The sequence below is a fragment of the Phascolarctos cinereus genome, unplaced genomic scaffold (assembly GCF_003287225.1).
Source record: "Phascolarctos cinereus isolate Bilbo 61053 unplaced genomic scaffold, phaCin_HiC Scaffold_5;HRSCAF=322, whole genome shotgun sequence".
In the NCBI taxonomy this organism is placed as follows: domain Eukaryota; kingdom Metazoa; phylum Chordata; class Mammalia; order Diprotodontia; family Phascolarctidae; genus Phascolarctos; species Phascolarctos cinereus.
In genome coordinates, this window is record NW_027555958.1 from 377,543,983 (window position 1) to 377,564,741 (window position 20,759).

Genomic DNA, 20,759 nt, shown 5'->3' on the forward strand with positions numbered 1-20,759 from the left:
GCCATGGGAGTCTTGGCTGAGATGCATACAGAAGTGGGTAGGAAGCTTCCAGGGACTTGGAGAACCAGCCAAGATAGCCATTTCCCAGAGGAGAAGAGGGCCTGTCCAGGAAGTGAGCTGCACCATCGGTTAAGCTCAGGGTTAGAAGGAAGAGGCAGGACAAAGGGTCAGAGAGCAGTAGATGGATACAAGAGGTCAGGTCTCTAATTTGCTAGAGTGCCATCCTTTTCTCTGTCAAAAGCTCTCTGCTCAGGCTGGACAGATGAGCCAAGGTGGAGCCTTGTAAGGGGGAGGAAGGTTTGGCTCTCTCTCCCTTCCTCCTCATTGGCCATTGAGATGTGGTTTTTCTTTCTTTTCCTGCTTGGTCTCCCAGGGCCCCCCTGGTCCATTGTTAGCTGGAAGACCCCAGGGTACTGACTTCAGATGGAGGGAAGTGTATGTATGTTTGGGGGAATGGGGAAATCTATGAACCAAGAACCTATTTGGCTAATGAAGTCGTAATTACTCCCGGGCTCACTAATAGGATGAAAGTAGTGGGTTCAGTTAAAAGCCACTGATGGGTCCAGAGAGAGACTGACAAGACAGCTTTCCCAGAGATCTGACTAGAGAATTAGAAATGGAAAGTGTGTGTTGGGGGGTGAGGGGGGATTTAATGGAAAGCCTCCTCCTGAGGGCCCCCCTACCCCTGGGGATGGAGCTTGTGTGCATTACAGGCTTCAGGCAGGACTGGGTTTTTGGGCCCTACCATTCCTAACCTTTATCCATTCCATCCACCATTCCCCATACTGTTGACTTTCAATTATCCACACTAATGGAGGAGAACAGTGCTAGAGAAAGTCCAAAGCAACTGGAAATTCCCAAACCATTTGGTTTTCAGAATGAATTTAAATGATTTTTTTTATTTGCAGCAAAAATTGCAATCTTGCTGAATTCAGTTTGTCTCTACATCATGTCCAATAGAATCTGCAATTCCCAAGCAAGTAATAGTTGATAAAGAATGGGAACAGGCTTGAGCAAAGTGTGGGTGTGTGGGGGACAGGAAAGGGTTAGGGATTCAACAATTGCCATGAAAGACCTTCTTGTAGGTAATTAGAACTATAGAATCATAGCCTATTCAATTCAATTCAATTCAATTTATTTGGTGCCAGTCACTGGGAACACAAAGACAACATGGACCCAGTCCCTGCTCTCAGGAAGCTTACAGTCTACTATGTCAGATAAAACATGTACACAGATTTGAGTCACATAGATTCAGTTCAATGAGCATTTATTAATGTTCTTGGCACTGGAGACACAAGACATTCTACTGAGGAGGAACAACATATATACGGAAAAGTGAACACAAAATAAAAGGGGATGGGAGATGGGTAGGGATGGTCAAGATTTTAAGAATCTGAGCTTTGTAATGAGAATACAGCCGGCCCGGACTCTTCAGGAATCTGAGCCATTTAATGGGGCAAGGTGGACAATATACAGCCAAGTAGTCTGGGGTGACTGGGAGGTAACAGAGGAGGATGGGGAAGGGCTGGGTGCCCCAAGTGAATGCTAGGGACTAGGGCCACATGGAAGGGATCTAGATGGAATTAAGGAGGGCAGTCTAGGGTGGGGCCAGGTACAAACAATGAGGGCTGGGTTGGGTTAGAGGCAAGGAGAACTGGAGATTGGGGCAGGGTCAAAGCCACAAAGCAAGAACGGTTGAAGGGATTACACTGAGATGAGTCTCAGGAGAATGTCAGGAACCTGGGCCTCATGGGAAAGTCCATCATTAGTGCCCCATCCCCACCATCTCCTTTTATAGAGGAGACCTTCCCAAAAGTCAAACGATTTACCCACGATTCAAAAGTAGCAAGTGGCAGAATCAGGATTTGAACTCAGGTCCTCTGAATACAAATCCAGTGTTATTTGCACTGTATACTAAAACCTCTCTGGATTTTTATGCAATTTTAGAGAAAAATAGTGGTTCCAAGGGAAGGGCTTTTTTTTTTTAAATTGTCATGTTGGGGCTAGCTCTTGGCTTAGAGGAAGGCTGGCAGATTTCAGTGCATCTCAATCTTGAAATCTAGGTGGATTAGCAAAGGGCTTTCTTCAAATCCCCCTTTCCAAGGGAATGCTGTTCCCAAGAATTAGGAATATACATTACCAAACCTTATTCCCAATTGCTGTCTGGTAGACATTGTGCTGTCTATCCTCAATGTCGTGTTATGAGGATCAAATGACAATATGTGTAAAGCATTTAACATAGTGCCCGGCACACAGTAAGCTTTTAATAAATGCTTCTTCCCTCCCTCCCTCCCTTTGATTCAATGCATGATGATCTGGACCCTAAACCCCAGCACAGACTCAAAGTACTATAGCTGTAAAAGGACCTTGGAGATCAACCACTCCCATCATTTCTTTAGAGGAAGAAACTGAGGCCAGAGAGGGGAGAGTGACTTGTTAATGGCAGAACTGAGACTACAAACTCAGGCTTTTCATAGGATCATAGGTGCATGGGAATGGCCTTCCAGAGTCATTAAATTCAATCTTCTCATTTTATAGGTGACAACCCTGGAGCCCAGATAAGTTAAATAACTTGCCTAGGGTCATACAGCTAGGAAGTGACTGAGGCAGGATTTGAATTTGGATCTTCCTGACTCTAAGGTCAACTCTGTCTACACACACTACTGCTTCAGATCCAGCACTTTGTGCTCAATACTACTCTTCAGTAGGATCCCACATAACACTTTTCAAGGCATTAGCAGGCTCTTCAGCCAATATTTATTCACATTATTTAATGCAGATGAACTGAATACACTTCTTGACTTAACCTGGGATCTTCTCAGCTCCTTTCTTCCTCAAGCCAACTACCTCATCTATTATAGAAGGCTTGGTGTGCCTTCTCTGGGCTGCCTCCCAATGGGGCAGTGGCAACCATACTGTTAGCTGGGGACTGTTGGCTTCAACCCAGCCCCAGCATGCTCTGCTCTTGTAAGGCTGGGGCTGCTGTTGCCAGCCAATCTGGGGAATGGGGGGTAATGGTCCCTGTTGGGTCACAGCTGTGACTCCAAATGGTTTTGAGACCATAGCCCAGCCGCTAGTACAGCAGGAGCTCACATCAAACAAAGGGACTCCACTGCATTAAGTCAGGAGCGTGTGTGGAGGAGAAAAGTGCCCCCTCCTCTCTCCTCTCTTAGTCTAGTAGAGTGCCTCTTGGGGTAGGCAGGGGGGCTTGATAAGAAGAAGATGGTAATGAATTCTAACACCCCTAGCCCTCTGGGGGCAGCTAAACAAGAGGGGCCAAAACCTTAGTTTGAAGAAAGATTGGAAGGTGGCTTGCCCCCTCCCACAGGGCCTGCTAATCCTGCACCATCCCAAAGTATTTGCATTTCTAATAGGTTGAAAGCCTTGCCTTTAGAATTCTGGGATGACAGATATTCTGAGGGAATCCCTGGGGCCCTAAAAGGAGCCAGCCCTCTGTCTGACCTCAATAGGATGGAGTTTAGCTTCATTCCATCTCTCTGTTCTTCTCCTTTTTCTAATCCATGTCCAGTCTCTTGCCAATTAGACACTCATGCAGAGGCTGGTTGCAAGAACTTGCATTTCCCTAACCTCTTTGTTACAAAGATCATCCCATGAAGTTGGAGCAAGGGTATTTGGGATGACTTTTCCCATAGTATTGCTGGGAAAGCTAGGGACCAGAGAGGTTAAGTGACCTTTCTCAGGTCTCACAGCAAGTCAAGTGAAATCATTGTTAGAAACAAGATCTCCAGACTGGGAGTCCATTGTCCTTTCTACAGGCATTAGCTCTCAAGGTTTTACTCTGTGCAAAGGACTTTTGGAGGGTGATTAAACCAGATGGTGGGAACAGATCACGTTTTTTTTTGTTTCTTTGTTTGTTTTTGGTGTGTGTGGGAAGTGTGCCTCACTAACAGGAATGTGCTGTTTTGTAATCTTAGTTGGTCCAGTATTTCCAATTACCCCCTAGTTAAATACAGATGTAGCCCCAGGCTCTTCCCAGAAACAGGGTAAATCTTTTTTTTTTCCTTCAAACCAGTGTACATCACTGGGGAAAAAGGGAAGAGTGTTCTAGAGAATATAATGTGGCTTTTCTCTCCTATCCAAGGATGTCAGGCCTGGAAAAGGACCTTAAAGATCATCCAATTAAGCAACGTTATTTTACACATGGGGAAACTTGGATAAAGTTTTTAATTAATGAATAAATGGCATGAATAAGTAAAATACAAAATAACTAATAAAATAAACAAATATAGGCATAGGAGGCATCTTTCTTGAACTTGAGGATGACCCAAAGTTAGGAGGGATGACTCATGCTTTAGGTGACAAAAATCAGGATCTGATAAGGTTCTGCTAAGTTAGAGCATTGGGCCAAATCCAGTAAGATGAAATTTAATGTAATAATTGTTATAATAATTCAATTTAATATAATTCCAACAATTTAATAAGACGTTTAATGTAAAGTCTTACACTTGGGTTCAAAAACTGATTTCACAACAGGAGATTGGGAAGGCATGGGTAGAAAGCATTTTATTTGAAAAAGATCTGGAGATTTTGGGTGGGTAGCAAACTCCGTATGAATCGAAGACAGTCAAGAAGTTTTAATATGGTTTTAGAGACTGAATTTTAAGGAGGGCACGCTGTTAAGGACTGGGGAGGCAAAAGTTGTGCCCTATTCTGCTCAGACTGAGTCTGGAATATTGCATTCAGTTCTGATTCCTACTTTTAAGGGAAGGCATTGGTTCAGAGGAGGATAACCAGGATTGAACCATATGCCATACGGCTGAAGGAACCAGGGGATGCTTTAACTCCTCCTTCTTCCACCTCCTAAACTGCAGGTTAATCTCTTTCCTTTTGTCCAAGACTAATAGTCTTTTTTGAGCTGGAAGGGATTTTAAAGATCAGCTGTTCCTCCTTTACTCCTTTGCAGATCATGACCAGAGGCCCAGAGAGAACTTCCCCAAGATCTCACAGCAGAGCTATGGGTCTCCTAATCCTAATACTGTGGTCTTTTCACATTTGCAGTATGAGAGATCCCTATTGCTATGTCTATATGACTTCCAGCACTGAGATTCCTGTCACAGAGGGGACTCAAACCATGACAAGTAATATATACTTGATCCAAAGAAATAGGCAGCAGTCTTAATGAAAGCCAGACAAGGGTCCTAAAACAAACAGGCTTACCTCTCCCTTGACTCTATCTCCCTTTTCTGATGTGATGGTAGAACTCTGTCTTGAGGAAGGGGACTCTTAGTGTGCCTCCTTGTGGTAGATGCTTGCCATCTCTGATCTAAGAATGATGAGGACAGGAAAAGGAGGAGGAAGGTTTGGGCCCAAACTGGTCCAGCTTACTGAGCTTGATCTGGTCCCCCTCCTTCCTGCCCCCCAGTGCTCACTTGAGTGGGTGTGTGGGGGTGCACATACATGCGCTCATATATATATATATATATATATATAGATAGATAGATAGATAGATAGATAGATAGATAGATATACAGGTGCATGGAATCATTTATTAACCATTATATATTAATTAATCATTAATTTCTTCTATTAACCATTTTAACCTTTGAAAACACATATATGCATATCAAATCATAGGTGTTGCTCATGCAAATGCAAGATGTGGCCTAATAGGAAAAAGGAGACACTGTGCTGGTCTCCTTGGATGGAGCTTTGTGTTCCAAGGTGTGGGTGAGGTATATAATGTTTTCTTTGGAGATAACAGGCTGATATGTAAAGATACTTTGTTTCTGAGGACTTCTGGTTAGTCTGACACTCCTCTTAGCTTACTACAATGGAAAGTACACTGAACTGAGCCTTCCCCCCCCCCCCCCAATCGGGTCTATCTCTCTTGACATTTACCAGCCAGATCTCACCGCTGATTGGTACAGAAGCTTTGACTGGCTCCATTTCTGACCTGGACCATTTGGATTCCCCTTACACACAGCCTGGTTCCCCACTCTGGCTCACCATATTGGTGCTAGGTTTAGTGCCCTACATCTGATTGGCTTTAAATATAAATACTGCAGCTCAGAACTCCCAAGATCACAGAATCCACCAGGCTCAGCCTCCCTGGTAGCAAGGAGCATAGGTGTGTACCACCATGCTTGGCCTCTGAATTAAAACTCAAGAAAACTTGATATCCTATCCTGGTTCTGCTCCTAACTTCCTTCATGGCCTTGGGCAAGACAGGTGACTTTTTTAGGACTCAGTTTCTTCATCTGTCAATTGAGTAGTTTGGACTCAGTCAATCTCTAAGATTCTGTCCAGCTTTGATATTTTATGATTAAAAAGCTACCTGATGTCTGGGGCAAAGGTGCCCCATTAATACCCTAACATCCCTTCGTTAGTCTGAAGGGGGGAAAAAGACAAACTCAATGTAGGGAGTTGGTTTTGAACAATTTTTATTATACGTTTAGTGTTCTCTATACAAAAAAAATCAGTCGGGTTTTTTTTTTACAGTGATTCCAAAAAAAATCTGAATAATTTGGCCTTTTCATTGCTCATGCAGTCAGTTTATAAGTCCATGAATTAAACGGTTCTCCATGGCCCAGAAATCTTCCCTGCTGTAGGTCACTTGTGACAGCCTCTGATACTCGTCTACTGCTGACAAAGTTGGTTAATGCAAAATAACTCAGAAAAAGAGGGGTGGGAAATGTGTATATGAAGGCGTTAAAATGAGGTCTGCCATGGAAAGTTAAATATTTAATGAATGAAAACAAGAGCAGACAGATGGGAGAGAGTGGGAGACTGAAGGAGAAAAATGGGGAAAACTTCTCCCCTAGCAAAGAACCAATGAGAATTTGCAGTGTAAAGGGGTGGGGAGAAAGAGAAGCCCAATAGGCTTCAATGGGGGATAGGGGAGAGAAGGACAAGGGAAAGGGGACACCATGGACAGAAAGAGTGAGCAGCGAGGGCTGCAGGGACCAGGGCAGACTATAGCACGCCCCGTGATAGGTGACTGGTCCTCCAAACAAGAGGAGCTCATGGAGAAGTTGGCAAAGAGCTGGGTAGCTGGGCAGAGGGACAACACTGACTGAGGACATCTCTTTCTGGGAGCAGAAAAAGACATAGGGACAGGTTCATCCACTTTTGTGTGTGTGTGTGTGTATTCATTTGTGAAAAGGGTTGATAGTACACAAAACTCTGAATTTCTTTTCCCAGATTTTTGTGTTTATTGCTTAACCGAAGTCTTTTTGCCTTGTGCTGACTGGCTGGAGTGGCCCAATGCAGAGCATCCCACTGCCCCTCAGCTCTCTGCTGGCACAAGCATAGATGACTGGAGGCCTATCCTTGGAGCATAATGTATAAGAAGGTTGGATACGTAACAGAACAAAAGATGCCATCCTGCTAGTGGGCACCCTAGACTGAACCCCATGGTGTGCCCTCTGCAGCTAAATGACCAGTTCATCTTTTTCTTTTTAAGTCAACTGACTTATTCATTCTCTTCTTTTGTCCTGGGAGGGTTCCCAGATGCAAGGTTGGGTTAGCCATGAGTCATGAGAAAATAAAATCAAATCCCTAGAACCAGAAGAATCCTATCTGCAATCCATCCTCAGGAGGGGCAAGTCCATTTAGGAGGGAAACATCTGGCCATCAGGGTCCAACTTGAATAAAGGGATTCTTCAAATCAGGTGAAACTGGCAACCTTCATCCATGTCCATCACTGATAGAATATCCACATAATACTGATGTGATGTAAGCAGGGCACAGGTCCTAGGGTATGGCTGGGGCACCTGGGACCTCTCTACTGCCTGAAGCTATCTCAGATAACACTGCTCTTAAACAAGAGAGGACACATTAGTCCTTGGGCCCTTCACCAAAGGGTTTATATGAGGGCCACTGTAGCATCTGGGTACAAATCGACCCTTCTGAATGCCTTGGTTTGAACAAGGTGAGGGTTGCCTCAGACAGCCTGGAGCTGAATTCTGTGCATCCCCTCTCCTGACATTTCAAGTTTTTGGAGTTATCCATCCCGCATGTCACATCTATATCCTGACCTGTAGAGTCTTGCCATGGTCCCTTGCTTCTCTCGAAGGCACGCTTCTCCTAAACTGGGCTATGTAGAAGGTAGGGCCTGTGTCTTATGCAAACTCTACCTCCTCCAGCACCTAGCAGAGTGCTCTGCACCCAGTATAGGTATTTAAAGAAGGTTCATGTTAGGGTCTAGTGTAAAAAAAGCTCTGGAATCGGAGTCAGAATAACAGGTCACTGAAATCCCGGATTAGACACAGTGAGAATTTAGGCAAGTCATTTCTCTGGGTCTCAGTCTGCTCATCTGTAAAATGAGGTCATCATATTAGATGATCTCCAAGCTCTCTTCTAAGTGCTAAATCTGATGAACTGACTTTAGTAGGTTTTCTATGTATTGGTGTTTTTTTTTTTTGGAAGAAAAGAGGTCATTGGAAGAAAAGAGACTTAATATTGCAGCAGTATTGCTAACATGTTGGCTGGGTCTGTGACCCAAGGGAAACCTGGATGCCATTTCAATATTCAGGTCCAGGACAAAGATGTACTCCTTGTCCCTCAAAAATCTTGGTATTGGCAAAGGATTCTGATCCACGAGAGATAATTCATACAATATGGATGGATCTACTCTCCTTGGGTCCTATGGTTCTTCAGGCCCCTACTCTCTCCATGTGGACTGTATAACAGATGCCCCTGGCAGCCAGAATATAAAGGGGTAACAGTTTCATCTCAACAGAATGAACAGAATGGGATGGCCAAAGGCCTGCAATGAGTTAAGCCTGGTTCTCCTTTCAGCTTGATCTCAATTAAAACACGAGATACAAGAAAGCAGATTCTTCTTTCTCTTCTCCCCCCTCACAATACTCTAGCCAAAAACCCACAAAGTTTTCCATGGTAAGGCTAAGAGACATAGAGAAGGAACAGATCAGTACCTCTTGCCACCGCCATATCCATGCATTACCTCTGAAATCTCTTGGGTTGAAGGAGGAGGCACAAGGAGCCGGGTCAGCTTAACCAAGGTGGCAAGGCATTTCCTCTAGGAAGGGAACCCGGGAATTCCCCTGCACCCACTCTTCTGGTCACCTTCACGCGTGTTTTAACAAGGAGCTCGGCTTGTCTTCTCTGGGCTGCTCCCTGGGGCTTGAAGCCAAAGAGCTATTAAGCTTTCACAAGATGGACTGTGGTCAACAATTCAATACCCACTTTGTTCAAAGACAGAGGAAGTCACAGTCCTTGTGGTCTAAAGGTGAGGATAAACAGCCTTCTGATGGGACAATTAGGGAGGGGAGGGAACAAGACATTCTGGGCAGCTGAATTTGGCTTTATTCCCCAACAGCAAGCCTGACGTTGATACTGCTTAAGCCCTGGCAAGATGACCAGCATTCCCACCCCCACCCCCCACCCCCAATCCCAGCCAGACTCGCTGGCTGAAGCACCTGGGCTTTTTTTTTGTTATGTTTTCTTTTCTTCTAAACTCCTGGCACCTGCTATAGTTATGTATTTTGGTGACTGCATGAGAGACCCAGCCCAGTAGTGAATGCTGGCCAATACTATTTGCCTGCTGACCTGAGGCTGATGCCAGCATGGGGTTGTACCTGACCTGGTGATCCCTGATGCTCTGCTTCCCCGAGGCAGCTGCCCACACTGCAGGTGACCTGCCCTGCCCCTGGTGAGCCCATGTGCTTAATGGATTTGATGGAGCACATGAAGCACGGGTCAGTCAGCTGGGTATGGAGAGAACACTTGCTTCCCCAGCAGCAGGCTGAATCCCCAACCTTGAACAGGTATCTCACAAATGATTTGGAGAGGGGCAGCACCTTTACTGCCTCCACAGTCAGGAAAATCAAGGTTGTCAGAACACCAGAACAAGGGACCAAAGAAGGCTTTGGTCTTTTGCTCCCTTAAGGTCCTTGCTGGAAAGGCTCATAAATAGTCTCATGGGGAATCTCTGGAGGAAGACATCCTTCCCTTTGGGGTCCCCCATGCCTCCAACAGAATGGCCTGTTGCCTCTATATAGGAGCAAAGGAGGTCCTGAACTTGCTCCCCCCTAGCCTTTTACCCGGCCCTGTTTCAACACTGGAGAGCATCTTCCTATGGAAATAGGCCTGGTGTTATACCAGTCCAGTCCATGGGGCATCTGATTGCTCTCAAGTTTGAATAATGCACCCAGCCTAGCTCTCCAGCATGTTTCCCTACCTGTCCTGTTGCACAGGACAGTTTAAGCTTCATCTGAATGATTTTCACATCACACAAAGTAGTTTTGCTGTTAATACCTTTGGGTCTCGGAGATGTGGCAAATGCCACTGAGAAACAACGGGTCTGGAGGGCTCAGCCTTGGCACCCCCAAGGCTCTTTTACCAACCAGTGGCTGGTTCAAGCTTTAGTATGGTACTTGATCCATGACAGGCGAAATAGCAACATCCTCTGGAGAGGTGCTACAGCTATGGAACACCCACCCTCTCTCGCACACAGGCCAGGTAACTTTGGTTTTTAAGAAATGCGCTCGCTTGGTGGGAACCAGGAAGGCAGCACCGTCCCCTTCACTGCTGGTGGGAAAATGATTCCTCTCACCACAGGTCCAGGCTTGGCGCTGAGTGGTCATTTCTTCTTCTGCTGTGAAGCACTGCATAGGTGGCCAGATTATCCATAAGTCTGATGCCTCAGGGGCACTGGGGCTTGCAGCGAGGGACTGGGAAACCCCAGAACTCCAAGGATAGCTGGGAGCTGGGTAAGGCATAGGGAGAACATTGCAATGAGAGGGATTCCTATCTGGGCAGAGGTGGTAGAGTGCTGTTAGTATTGTTACCTTAGGTTCTTCTGATATGTAAATACCCCAACAGAAGGGTAACACCAGTTTGGTCTGGGGTGTGTATGGGGGGGGGATAGACTTGTGGCTGAGGCCTTTCAGGAACCCACCAGTGACCACTGTTCACATGACATGTAAAGTATGAGTCTTGATACACTCCTGAATGGGGAGCGTGAAGATGATATCCAGTGCATTGGATAGCAAACGAGGGAGAGCCATCTCACACCTCTCAAACGGGCAACGCTTATGTAGGTTGTTCTGCCTGGGATAAGGTCTGGTCTCCTCCAGGGTTGCCATGCTGGACTCTTTCTCATCTACTACCAGGTCAGGGGTTGACTCGGACATCTTGGGTGTTGTTCTTCTCCTAACCCACTGTCAAATTTGGAGTTTTATGAGGGAGAGAGGAGGAAAGCCCAAATCCAGAAGCTGCTTTCTTTTGTTCCTTCTCTAGGCCCAAACACTTCTACCTTCATCAGGTACCCAGACTGGGTCGCGGGAGTCAAAGACCTTTTCATTCAAGCATCACTTTCTTGTCCCTACAGTCCAAATCCTCTTCATCAGGATAAAAATAACTCCATATATTTTGAGGAGGCCGGGGAGTCACATCCCCACATCGTAAATAAGGGAGTGGTAGCAAGATGTATGTGCAGCTCTCAGCATGAGCCAGAGAGAGGCTGTTTACCCTCCCTCTGTCAAAAAAAATACTGTTGTTTTGCAGAAAGAAGCCAGGCCCAGGTCAGTGTGGACAAAGGCCAAAGTCGAGGTGGCAAGGGGGCTGCGTGCACATGGCTGGAAAGGCATCCTTTGGAACTGAGGGGGCCCAGAAGTGTTTGAATACTAGAGATTCTCTGTCCTATTGCTGATTGATCCTTTTGCCAGTCTCTTGCTGCTCTCTGGGGAGGGGCTATCCCTCCATTCTCTTCCTGGGATTTATCTCCAAAAGAAAAACAAAAGTGGAAACCTTTTTTTTTGAAGAGAACAAAAGTGAAAAGGGGGGAGGTGCAGGTGTGTGAAGGGGAGAGGTACCATAACTTCTTAGAAGGAAACTAAAGGGTGAAATGTTGCCAAGTAACTTGTGTGAGTATTGGGGGCAAGGTGGAGGGGACAGGGATGGTCTGGTTCTGAAAGCTCACGGTGGGTATTTGACTGAGCCTCAGGAACCTGTTCCCTTCTGGCTCAGCTCAGGTCTGGTCTCCAGCTCTGCGATCACCCTGTTGGCACCCGGGGGGCAGGGGTGAGAGGGAGGGAAGGGAGAGGAAGGGGAGAGGCTTTGCTGTTGGCTGGGCTGTCACAGATACAAGTGGCTCAGCTGATCCCCTGACACTGGTGTCTCTGATTGCCCTCATCCCTTTGGGTGGTGGTGATTTAGTAGTCAGTCCGCAGTGGGTTTTTTCCTTCCCACCTCCCCTCCCCCCATTGACTACAGTGGCTGTGTCTGTATGGGCCAAGCTATGCCAGGGAGTAGATGGCATTGACAGGCGATGTGGCCTCTGAGCTTTCATTCCCTTCTGTCTCTTCCTTGTCCTTTTTGACTGTGTATTGGCCAATGAAAGATCCATCCTCATTAAACTGTCCTTCTCCCCCCTCGCCATAGTCCACCAGGCTGTCATCACTCTCCTGCTGCTTGATGGTGCCATCCAAGGATGTCTGGCTTCCTTGTAGGGGCTTGTTGTCCTCATCACTGGTAGGGGTGGGAGAGGGGCAGGCAGAGAGGAAAGGGAGCAGAGGAGACAGAGTGTTAGAGGTAGAGTCCAAGCTGAGAATTTCCCACAAGAGTCCATTGGCAAGCATTCATTAAGTGCTTACTATGTGCCAAACATGAGGAGATAGAAGGAAGAGCAAAACCAGTTCCTGCCCTCAAGGAGCTTACATTCCAATTAATTCGGGAGACAACATGCAAATAACTCAATACACACAAGGCAAATAAAGTTAGAGGACCTGCCTCCAGCTGAATGCTCACTCTGTGCTTGGGAGGGGTGGTGGCGCTTAGGGAGTAGATGTTAAGCAATCACAATGTGCGAACCCCGGCCACCCCTTTTCTGGAAAGAGGAAATATCATTTGTTCAGAAGGGGTAAGGCAAGAACTGCAGCAGGAAAGAATCCAGCTACAAAAAGAAGCAGGAGCCCAGGTCCTGAAAGAAACAAAATCTCCTTTACCTCTTCCCTTGGAACATTGCTATCTTTCCAGAGCTCGGTTAAGTGAATGAGAGACAGAGGTATCTGTAGCCAATGGAAAGCTAGCAGCCAACATGCCCCAGTTAGATGAGCCACCGTGAAACCATCAATATTAACCAAGTTTGCGAATATGAAAGATTTGGCAAAGCAAATTAGTGGGATATTAGGGAAACTGGCCTCCAGGGTCACATTTGAGTTTGGGAGGAGGGCAGAACTTCTTTCTCCATGAAATTGTTTCTGATCCATCCTTTCCCCACCTGACTATGACTTGCTCCCCTGTACCTCTCCTCCCTGAATGATATGCTGTTTAGAATTGGGTGGAGAATAGGGCATGTGGCTATTCTTGACCCCAATTCCACTCCCCTAAGCCAAAAGTAACACTGAAGCAGGGAGGTGATAGGTTAGGAGTGGGGAAGGGGCAAGGCAGAACAAGTCTTTCTCATGTCTTAGGTTCTTTAAAGAGGGGAAAGGGATTTAAGTCTGGAAGGAGCTGAACCCTGTCCTGCCAACACCCACTTACTGGAAAGGTACCAGATTGTGGCTGGCCCTGCAGCTACCTGTCTTTCTACCTTTCAAGAAATCTTCCTGTCCATGTGCTCAGTTATGTAGAGGAAATAGAGATCAGACAGAGAAGCAGAGAGAGGTGGCATTCCAACTCGCCCACAAAAGTGAGATCAAGGATGAATAGCTCTTTCCTCCCCATGGCCTTCCCTCGCCTTCCCCTGCTCCACTGAAGACTCAGCTTGGTTCTCGGGCACCGACTTTGTCTGGGTTTGCTCCAGAATGGCAGATGAGGTTAATGTATGCAATTAGTGGGGGCAGGGAGGTGTTCTGTCCCCAGCCGGGCCTCAGTTTCCTCATCTGTGAAATGAGACAGTAGGACTAGATGGCTTTTGATTCCCTTCCAGCCCTAGATCGATGATCCTATGGTCTGGTCAGGGCTGCCCAAAGAGCAGTCTGGCAGAGGATACTTGGTTCTATGGCTGTGATTCAGCAGATACCATGTGGGGCAGGGCTGGCAGAAAAAAAAAAAACAAAGCCAGGCTGCAGGCCAGAAAAAGACACACCCTGCACTGTTGAATTGCAAATAGAAAAACAAAATCGCTCTGTACCACCCTTTGGTTCTACCCCTGGGGAGGCTGGGCCTCCCCAAGGGTGGCTGAGGAACAGCCGTAGCAGGACAGGAAAGGAAGGGGAAAGACTCTCCTCTCTGCCTTCACTTTTCAGGGAACAGTGTGTCATGGTAGGGTGGAGAGACCTGGGCCCAGAATGCCATGCAATGGGCTTCTGCTATGCATTGTTCTGATTGCCGGTGGGTCCCCTGATGGCAGCTTTGTGCATTGGGCTGCCTATGGTTATCTGGGCAGATAAAGCACAGCATGAAAAAAGGTGAGAAGAGGAGGGCAGGGAGGCATCTGGAGCTAGGATACTAATTGAGAGGGTGAGGAAAAGGAAAGGGGATGGACTCTCCTAATCCCCCAATCCTGTCTGAGAATGGGAGGTTTCTATTCCCTCTAACTCTCAGGTTATTCCATCTTCTCTGTTCTTTAGGTTCAAAGAGGGCATTCTATACCTATAAGGTCCAGGTCCTTGAGCTTAGGTGCTTGAATAGGTGAGCAGGTTATATGGTAAGGTCTCTATTTATAGGTTTCATGGACCCATGGGCTAGAAGGGACCTTCCAGATCACCCAGTCCAACCCTCTCATCTTGAAAATGAGGGAGCTGAAGGCCAGAGAGAGGTGACTGATTTGTACAAGGTCACACGGAAGTAGGAGAGATGGGATTTGAACCTGCATTTTCTGACTGTAAACCTAGTGCTCTATTTCACCATACCAATACGCAGGACCATGTGGCTATCTGCAGAGTGGCTGGCCAGTTCAGCCCTGGCCAAAAGTGAAAGCCCTTTAGGGCCATCCAAAGCTGAATAACATGCACTTTGAATGAGGATTTATTTCAAATCAGAGGAATCTCATAATAGTTTTGAGTGGGTAGATTGCACACCTGGGTTATAATATAACCCATATGTGAAGCATAGTTCTGAGGCTGGGTATTTGTGGAGATGATATTTTAGGGCACAGATAAGAGCACTGGACTGGAAGTCTGCACCCCTAGGTTATATTTCCCTCTCTACCACTACCTCATATTGTGACCTTAGGCAAGTCACTGTTCAAAGTTTTTACTTATAACATGAGAAGGTTGGACTAAATGATTTTTTTTTTAGTTATGGAATAAAACAAGCATTTCCATAACAGTGTGACAAAAAAGATGATTGCACATGAAACTGTAACTCTATTAGATACAACTTGCTATTCTCCTTTTAAATATATAATAAAGTTATCATGTAAATTTATTTTTTTCTTTCCTCTCCCTCATGCCCTGCCCTAGAGATGGCTACCATTAGATATATAGATATGTAAAACCATTCTATACAAACTTCTATTTCCTAGTTCTTTCTCTGGATGCAAATAATTTCTAAGGTTACTTCCAGCTTTTAAGTCCTATGCTTTTAGGTCAATATGCTTCAATGTGAGTCTCAGAGGTTGCCCACTGAGGGCAGGCTTTGTCAGCACCCCGCACAAGTGCATTGCACAGTGCAGTTCCTCACATTGCACCACAGCAAGCCTTGACAAACATTAACAATGCAGGATATTATTTCCATTTTGCAGAGGGGGAAACCGAGGTCCAGAGAAGTCAAGTGACTTAGCCTTAGTTTCCTCATCTGTAATATGGGGATAATAATAATAGGGTTGTCATGAGGATCGAATGAAATAATCTACGTAAGGCCCTTTGCAAAGCTTGTCGTGCTATATAAATGCTCATTATTATTACTGTGCTGCCTGCCTCTTTTCCTGTGGCTTATGTGATGAAAGGCACATTAATTGCCAGTAATCTGAATTCTAGTCAGACTTGTTTATGTCTTGTCAGCATTAGGTTCAGCTGTGGGTGAGACAACACTCCAAGGCAGAGTTGTTTGATCATAGATTTTTCAAGCTGGAAGAAACCTAAGAGATAACCTAAGTCCAACGTCCTCACTTTACAGCTGAGTGAATTGTAAAAAGGCTTAGACAGAGGAAATGATTTGCCCAAGGTCATACAGCATCTTAGTCTCATAAGAGGACAAGAATGCAGCTTTCCAGTGCTCTTGATACCACAACATTATATTTTTGGCTGGCAGCTGTGAATCTCCCCCATGTCCCATCCTGCAAAGACTGTCTCTCTCAAACCTATTCCCAGGATCTGGGAATAGCCCTTTTTGGGCTAGAATGGTCTCTTAGGTTTCACCTGGTGTTGAATCCCACAATGCTAGAATTCCGAGTCACTGTTAGTGTGTCTATCCTACAGGGTCAAACCACTGAGGGTATGTCAGTTCTGTCTAAATTGTTCTGTACAACACTACAATGAGAAGGTGCTTAATTTATGCTTCTGGATGAAGATGAGAATAATGCTAACTCATTTTTATATAGATAAGCCACCCCTCTCAGCCCACCTGGTGGTCCACTCAAAGATACGCTCCAGGAAGGAATTCCAAGGCTTGTGCTCATCACAAGAGACAAATGCCTGAATACGCCCAGCCCATTTGAAAGCTGTTCTCTTCTTAAAGGACACTGGATCCCAAATGGGCAGCTCTTAATCTTTCTAGACTTCAAAAGGCATCTTAATGACATAGAGAAAAGGGGGCTAGTGCCTCATTTCTATCACTGCCGGGGCTCTTTAAGATGACTTAATTCAAATCTGCTATATGCCTGGAATTGGGCTAGGCCATGGGAATAAAAGAATAAAATAAAAGAATAAAAATATAAAAATATGTAAAATTTATTATGAATTATATATAAATATATACATATATTATGCATATATGTATATATTATATATAATATATATATACATTATATATAAAAATATAAAATACAAAAATTTAAAAATAAAAATAAAAATAAAAAAGTCACTGCTCTGAAGGAGCCTACATTATCCTGGGCATATAATCTCTAGGTTATATTATAACCTCTCTTATAGAAGGACTGTTTTGGTACTGGAATAGGAGGGGAGAAATATTTATTATAATAAAAGTCTACACATACGATACATCAATGTTTGTAAGGTCCTTACTTGGATCAAAAAAAGGGACTATAGCATTTATAGTTGGAAGGACCTCGAGAGATTTGATTGATCAAGCAATCAAACGAGCATTTACTGAGCACCTACTATGTGCTAGGCACTGAGGTCACAAATACAAAGGATGAGACAATCCCTGCTTTTAAGGATCAATGAGGCCCAGAGATGTTAAGTGATTTGCCCAAGGTGATACAGGTAGCAAGTGGTAGGGGCTGGGATTCAAATCTAGCTATACTACCTCCTAGTAGGGCTCATCACTTGTTTCTGATTTGAAATGTGGCAGTGCCTCAAATCTTCTATCTATGTAGAGGATGAAGTCCCTGGCAGTATCTCCCAGAGGCTGCTGCCTTGTCCTAAGCAATTAAGATGAACAAACTCAGTATCACTTGTCCTTTTCTCAAGGTGTCGTCAGAGAGGACAGAGATAAAAGCCTTATCGGAGAGAAAATCTTCTTGGTGGCTGTTTAGCAAATCTGTGCAGTTCTCTCAAAGAGACAAGGAAAGCTTTCAGGGAGAGGACAGGATGATGGGTGGGGGAGGACAATGAGAGCTGTGGCTTTCCTTTTGGGTGGGAGAGGAGACAGAAGACATACCTGTAATCAAAGGAACCATCCTCTTCCTTCTGGTCTTCAGGGTCAAGGGGAACATCCTTTTTTTCTCGAACTGCAAATCAGCAATTGAAGCAGAGAGTCAGACACAGTGCACGAGACATATGTCCTAGGCTTACCATGCTTCCAGCCACACAGCACTTGTGTGGCTTGTTACACATGGCTTGTCATACTTTTCAAAGTATTTTCATATATTAGGATTCCACACATTTGGTCTTCGCAATAGCCTTTTGGGACAGGTAGGGCCAGGATCGTGAACCTTATTGTACAGGAGAGGAAACAACCTTGATGAAGAGAAGTAACGGTCCATGTCTCCTGATTCCTCTTTAGCCCTCTTTCAACTAGACCAATCAACCAATCATCAGGCATTTATTAATTGCCTACTGTCTACCAGCCACTGTGGATACAAAACCCAAAATGAAACAATCCCAGTTCTCAAGGAGCTTATATTCAATTGGGTTTATCCTGCAGCAGGAGGATAGGGAAGTTGGTCCAAGGAGGAATTTTCTGAAAAGGGAAACTTTCCGAGATCTTTATTGGAGCTCTCTGAAGAATTCATCTGTGCGTGGGTCCTTTAGACCACCTGCAGCCCACCTAAGTCTTGATGTCAAACTAAAGACCAGGTTAGTGAATCAGTCAGTCAATCAAAAAGCATTCATTAATGCTTTCAGGCCCACTTTGTGCCAGGCACTGTGCTAGGTGCTTGGGACAAAAAGACAAAAAAATGAAACAATCTCTAATCCCATGGAGTTTATGCATTTCTTTTGAAAGGAGAAAAATGCTCATTGGCAAATATTCTTTGTCCTATCTCACATACTCTGGTCTCTTTTGGATTCACTCAATCCACTCCAACCTAATAAGCAGTTATTAAATAGTGGATAGAGCAGTAGGATTGGAATCAGGAAGACTCCTCTTTACGAGTTCAAATCTGGCTTCAGACACTTACTAGCTGTATGTCCATAAGCAAGTCATTTAACCCTATTTGTCTCAGTTTTCTCATCTGTAAAATGAGCTGGAGAAGGAAATGACAAATCACTTCAGCATCTTTGTCAAGAAAACCTCAAGTGGGGTCACAAAGAGTTGGACGTGACTGAAAATGGCTGAACAATAAAAACCTATCAGCAAGGCATTGGATAAGGACAAAAGAAAAAAACCAGTCCTTGCCCTCAAGAAGATAACACTTCCTACTAAGATCAGATGTAGAATCCTTTATAATCCCAGGGCATACGGAGAATTGGGCAGCAGTACTGAAATAAATAGGAGGAAAGTCTGTTGCCATTGCCTTGGGTTTTCATGGAACGCTGGTTATCTGTTGGAGGTGAATGCTCTTGTGCCCCTAGAGAATGGGAGGAGTAGAAGGGGTGCTATTAGAACACAGGGGGTTAGGGTGCTTGAAGGGATTCCTAGTCTGCTCCTCTCTAATGCATATAATCACGTAATATTGTATACCATAGTTAACTGGGCATCCTATCCCCTTTCTAGACTATAAGAACTCCACGGGCAGGAACAATCAAAATCTCAAGTCTAGCACAGAATACAATAAATTTCTGAAATTGAATTCATTTGGCAGCTCAATGGGATTTTCCTGGCCAATATAATTTCTTACAGGGTCATAGGGTCAGAGATTGAGAGCTGGAAGGGACTGTGGAGGCCATCCATGCCATCATTGTGGATCTCGCTGGCCCTCCCTCTGACAGATGTCCATCTCCTGAAGACTGAGAGAGCCTCATATTCCAAGAAGCAAAAGCACTTAGGTATATATGGAGCCTGTGGCCCTAGTTTGTTTCCACTGGAAGAGCTCAAAGCCCATCCTCACCGCTTCAACACTGCAGTGAGGAAGGAGATGCTCATTAGGTAAGATAGGAGCCTTTGAAGGGCTAACTGAGAGGCTCCTCTGCCCTCTCTACCACTTCTTGTGTTCCAGGGATCCTCTGTCCCTGTATCCTCAGAGAGCTGCTGAGTTATTAACTGAGTCTCTTCTCCAGAGCATCTTTCATGTGCTCATTCCACCATGCCCCCAAATACTCACACACTCTCTGTCTCTGTTTCTGTATCTCTCTCTGTCGCTCTGCCTGTCTCTGTCTCTCTCTTTCCCCCTCCCCTCCCCTTTCCTCCCCTTCCTCTCTTAGGTCTTAATGGTATTCAGGATGAAATAAAGCTAATTCCCTAACAGATGGGGGTGGGGTGGGAGGAAAGGTCATTCCTAACAGGAGTCAGTCATCTCCCCTACCCCCCAAGGGCTCCCAGCACCTCTTTGACAGCCCACCTTAGGCGAATTTAATTAACTCAAGTGCTTTCTGGCTGCCCTTAGATTTAGAAATTAGACAGGAGGGTCATATTTTCTTATTTAGCAAGGCTGGGCTCATTGAGACAGCTGAGCTCCCCTGGACCTGGCAAGCTGGGGGATCTGGTTGGCTTATGGGAAAGCTTGATTGCTTTCCTGACATGGGGGAGGGTGGAGCTCTGTTGCTTTTTCCTTGGATCTCTTACCTGGATATTTCCCTCCTCTACTCCTTTTGATGAAGCAGACGATGAGTAGGATCAGCACCAGCAAAGCAATCGCACACATGAGCCCAATGAACCATCCTTGGGTGGCGATGTCCACTTGGTTCTTGGTGGAAGCTGGTAGGGAGAAAGGGACAATAGGGTGTGGGAGGGGGGTGGAGGAATATCAAAAGAAGGCAAGTTAATAGGATCTGACAAGAGAGCTTGGGGAGGAAAACAGAGATAAGACTCATCCGAAAGTCCATGTGGATGTCTCTTGGAGACTAAAGCTAGGGGTTGCCCAGTCTGCTGGCCCAAAGTACCCATCAAAGAAAATATCCATTAAAGGAACAAAGAAAAAATCCATTAAAGAGCAGAGGTCAAAGGATGAGGAAAAGAGCCAAAAGAAAGGGAAGGTGCTAGGTGGGGGCAGCTGGAATAAGAAGCAGAAAGTGGAGCAGGACCTGGGGACAGCACGGGGTTAGGGGTGATATTGTCCAAGAAAATGGTGCAGGTCTTTAGTGGCTGACGCAGGCACCCCAGCCTGGTGTGCAGTGAGGGCAACCAGGGAGAAGGCCAGAGGTGTGTTGATAGCCATGAGGCCTAAT

The 20,759-nt window shown here is 45.4% G+C and overlaps 1 protein-coding gene across 6 annotated transcripts in view; it reads right to left on the bottom strand.

The window, feature by feature from the left end:
- Nucleotides 1-6,384: 6,384 nt before the first annotated feature.
- NFASC (neurofascin) overlaps nt 6,385-20,759 on the bottom strand; it is a 243,640-nt gene continuing 229,265 nt past the window's right edge. For 5 of the 6 annotated variants that reach the window (XM_078156385.1, XM_078156381.1, XM_021002994.2 and 2 more), the window contains 3 exons: nt 20,158-20,289; nt 17,653-17,722; nt 6,385-12,453 (listed from right to left, as the gene is read on the bottom strand). In XM_078156385.1, coding sequence (XP_078012511.1) covers nt 12,222-12,453; nt 17,653-17,722; nt 20,158-20,289 — 434 coding nt within the window. In that variant the 3' untranslated portion in view covers nt 6,385-12,221. The remainder of the gene's footprint in view (nt 12,454-17,652; nt 17,723-20,157; nt 20,290-20,759) is intronic. The other variant, XM_078156382.1, reaches the window with a different exon arrangement.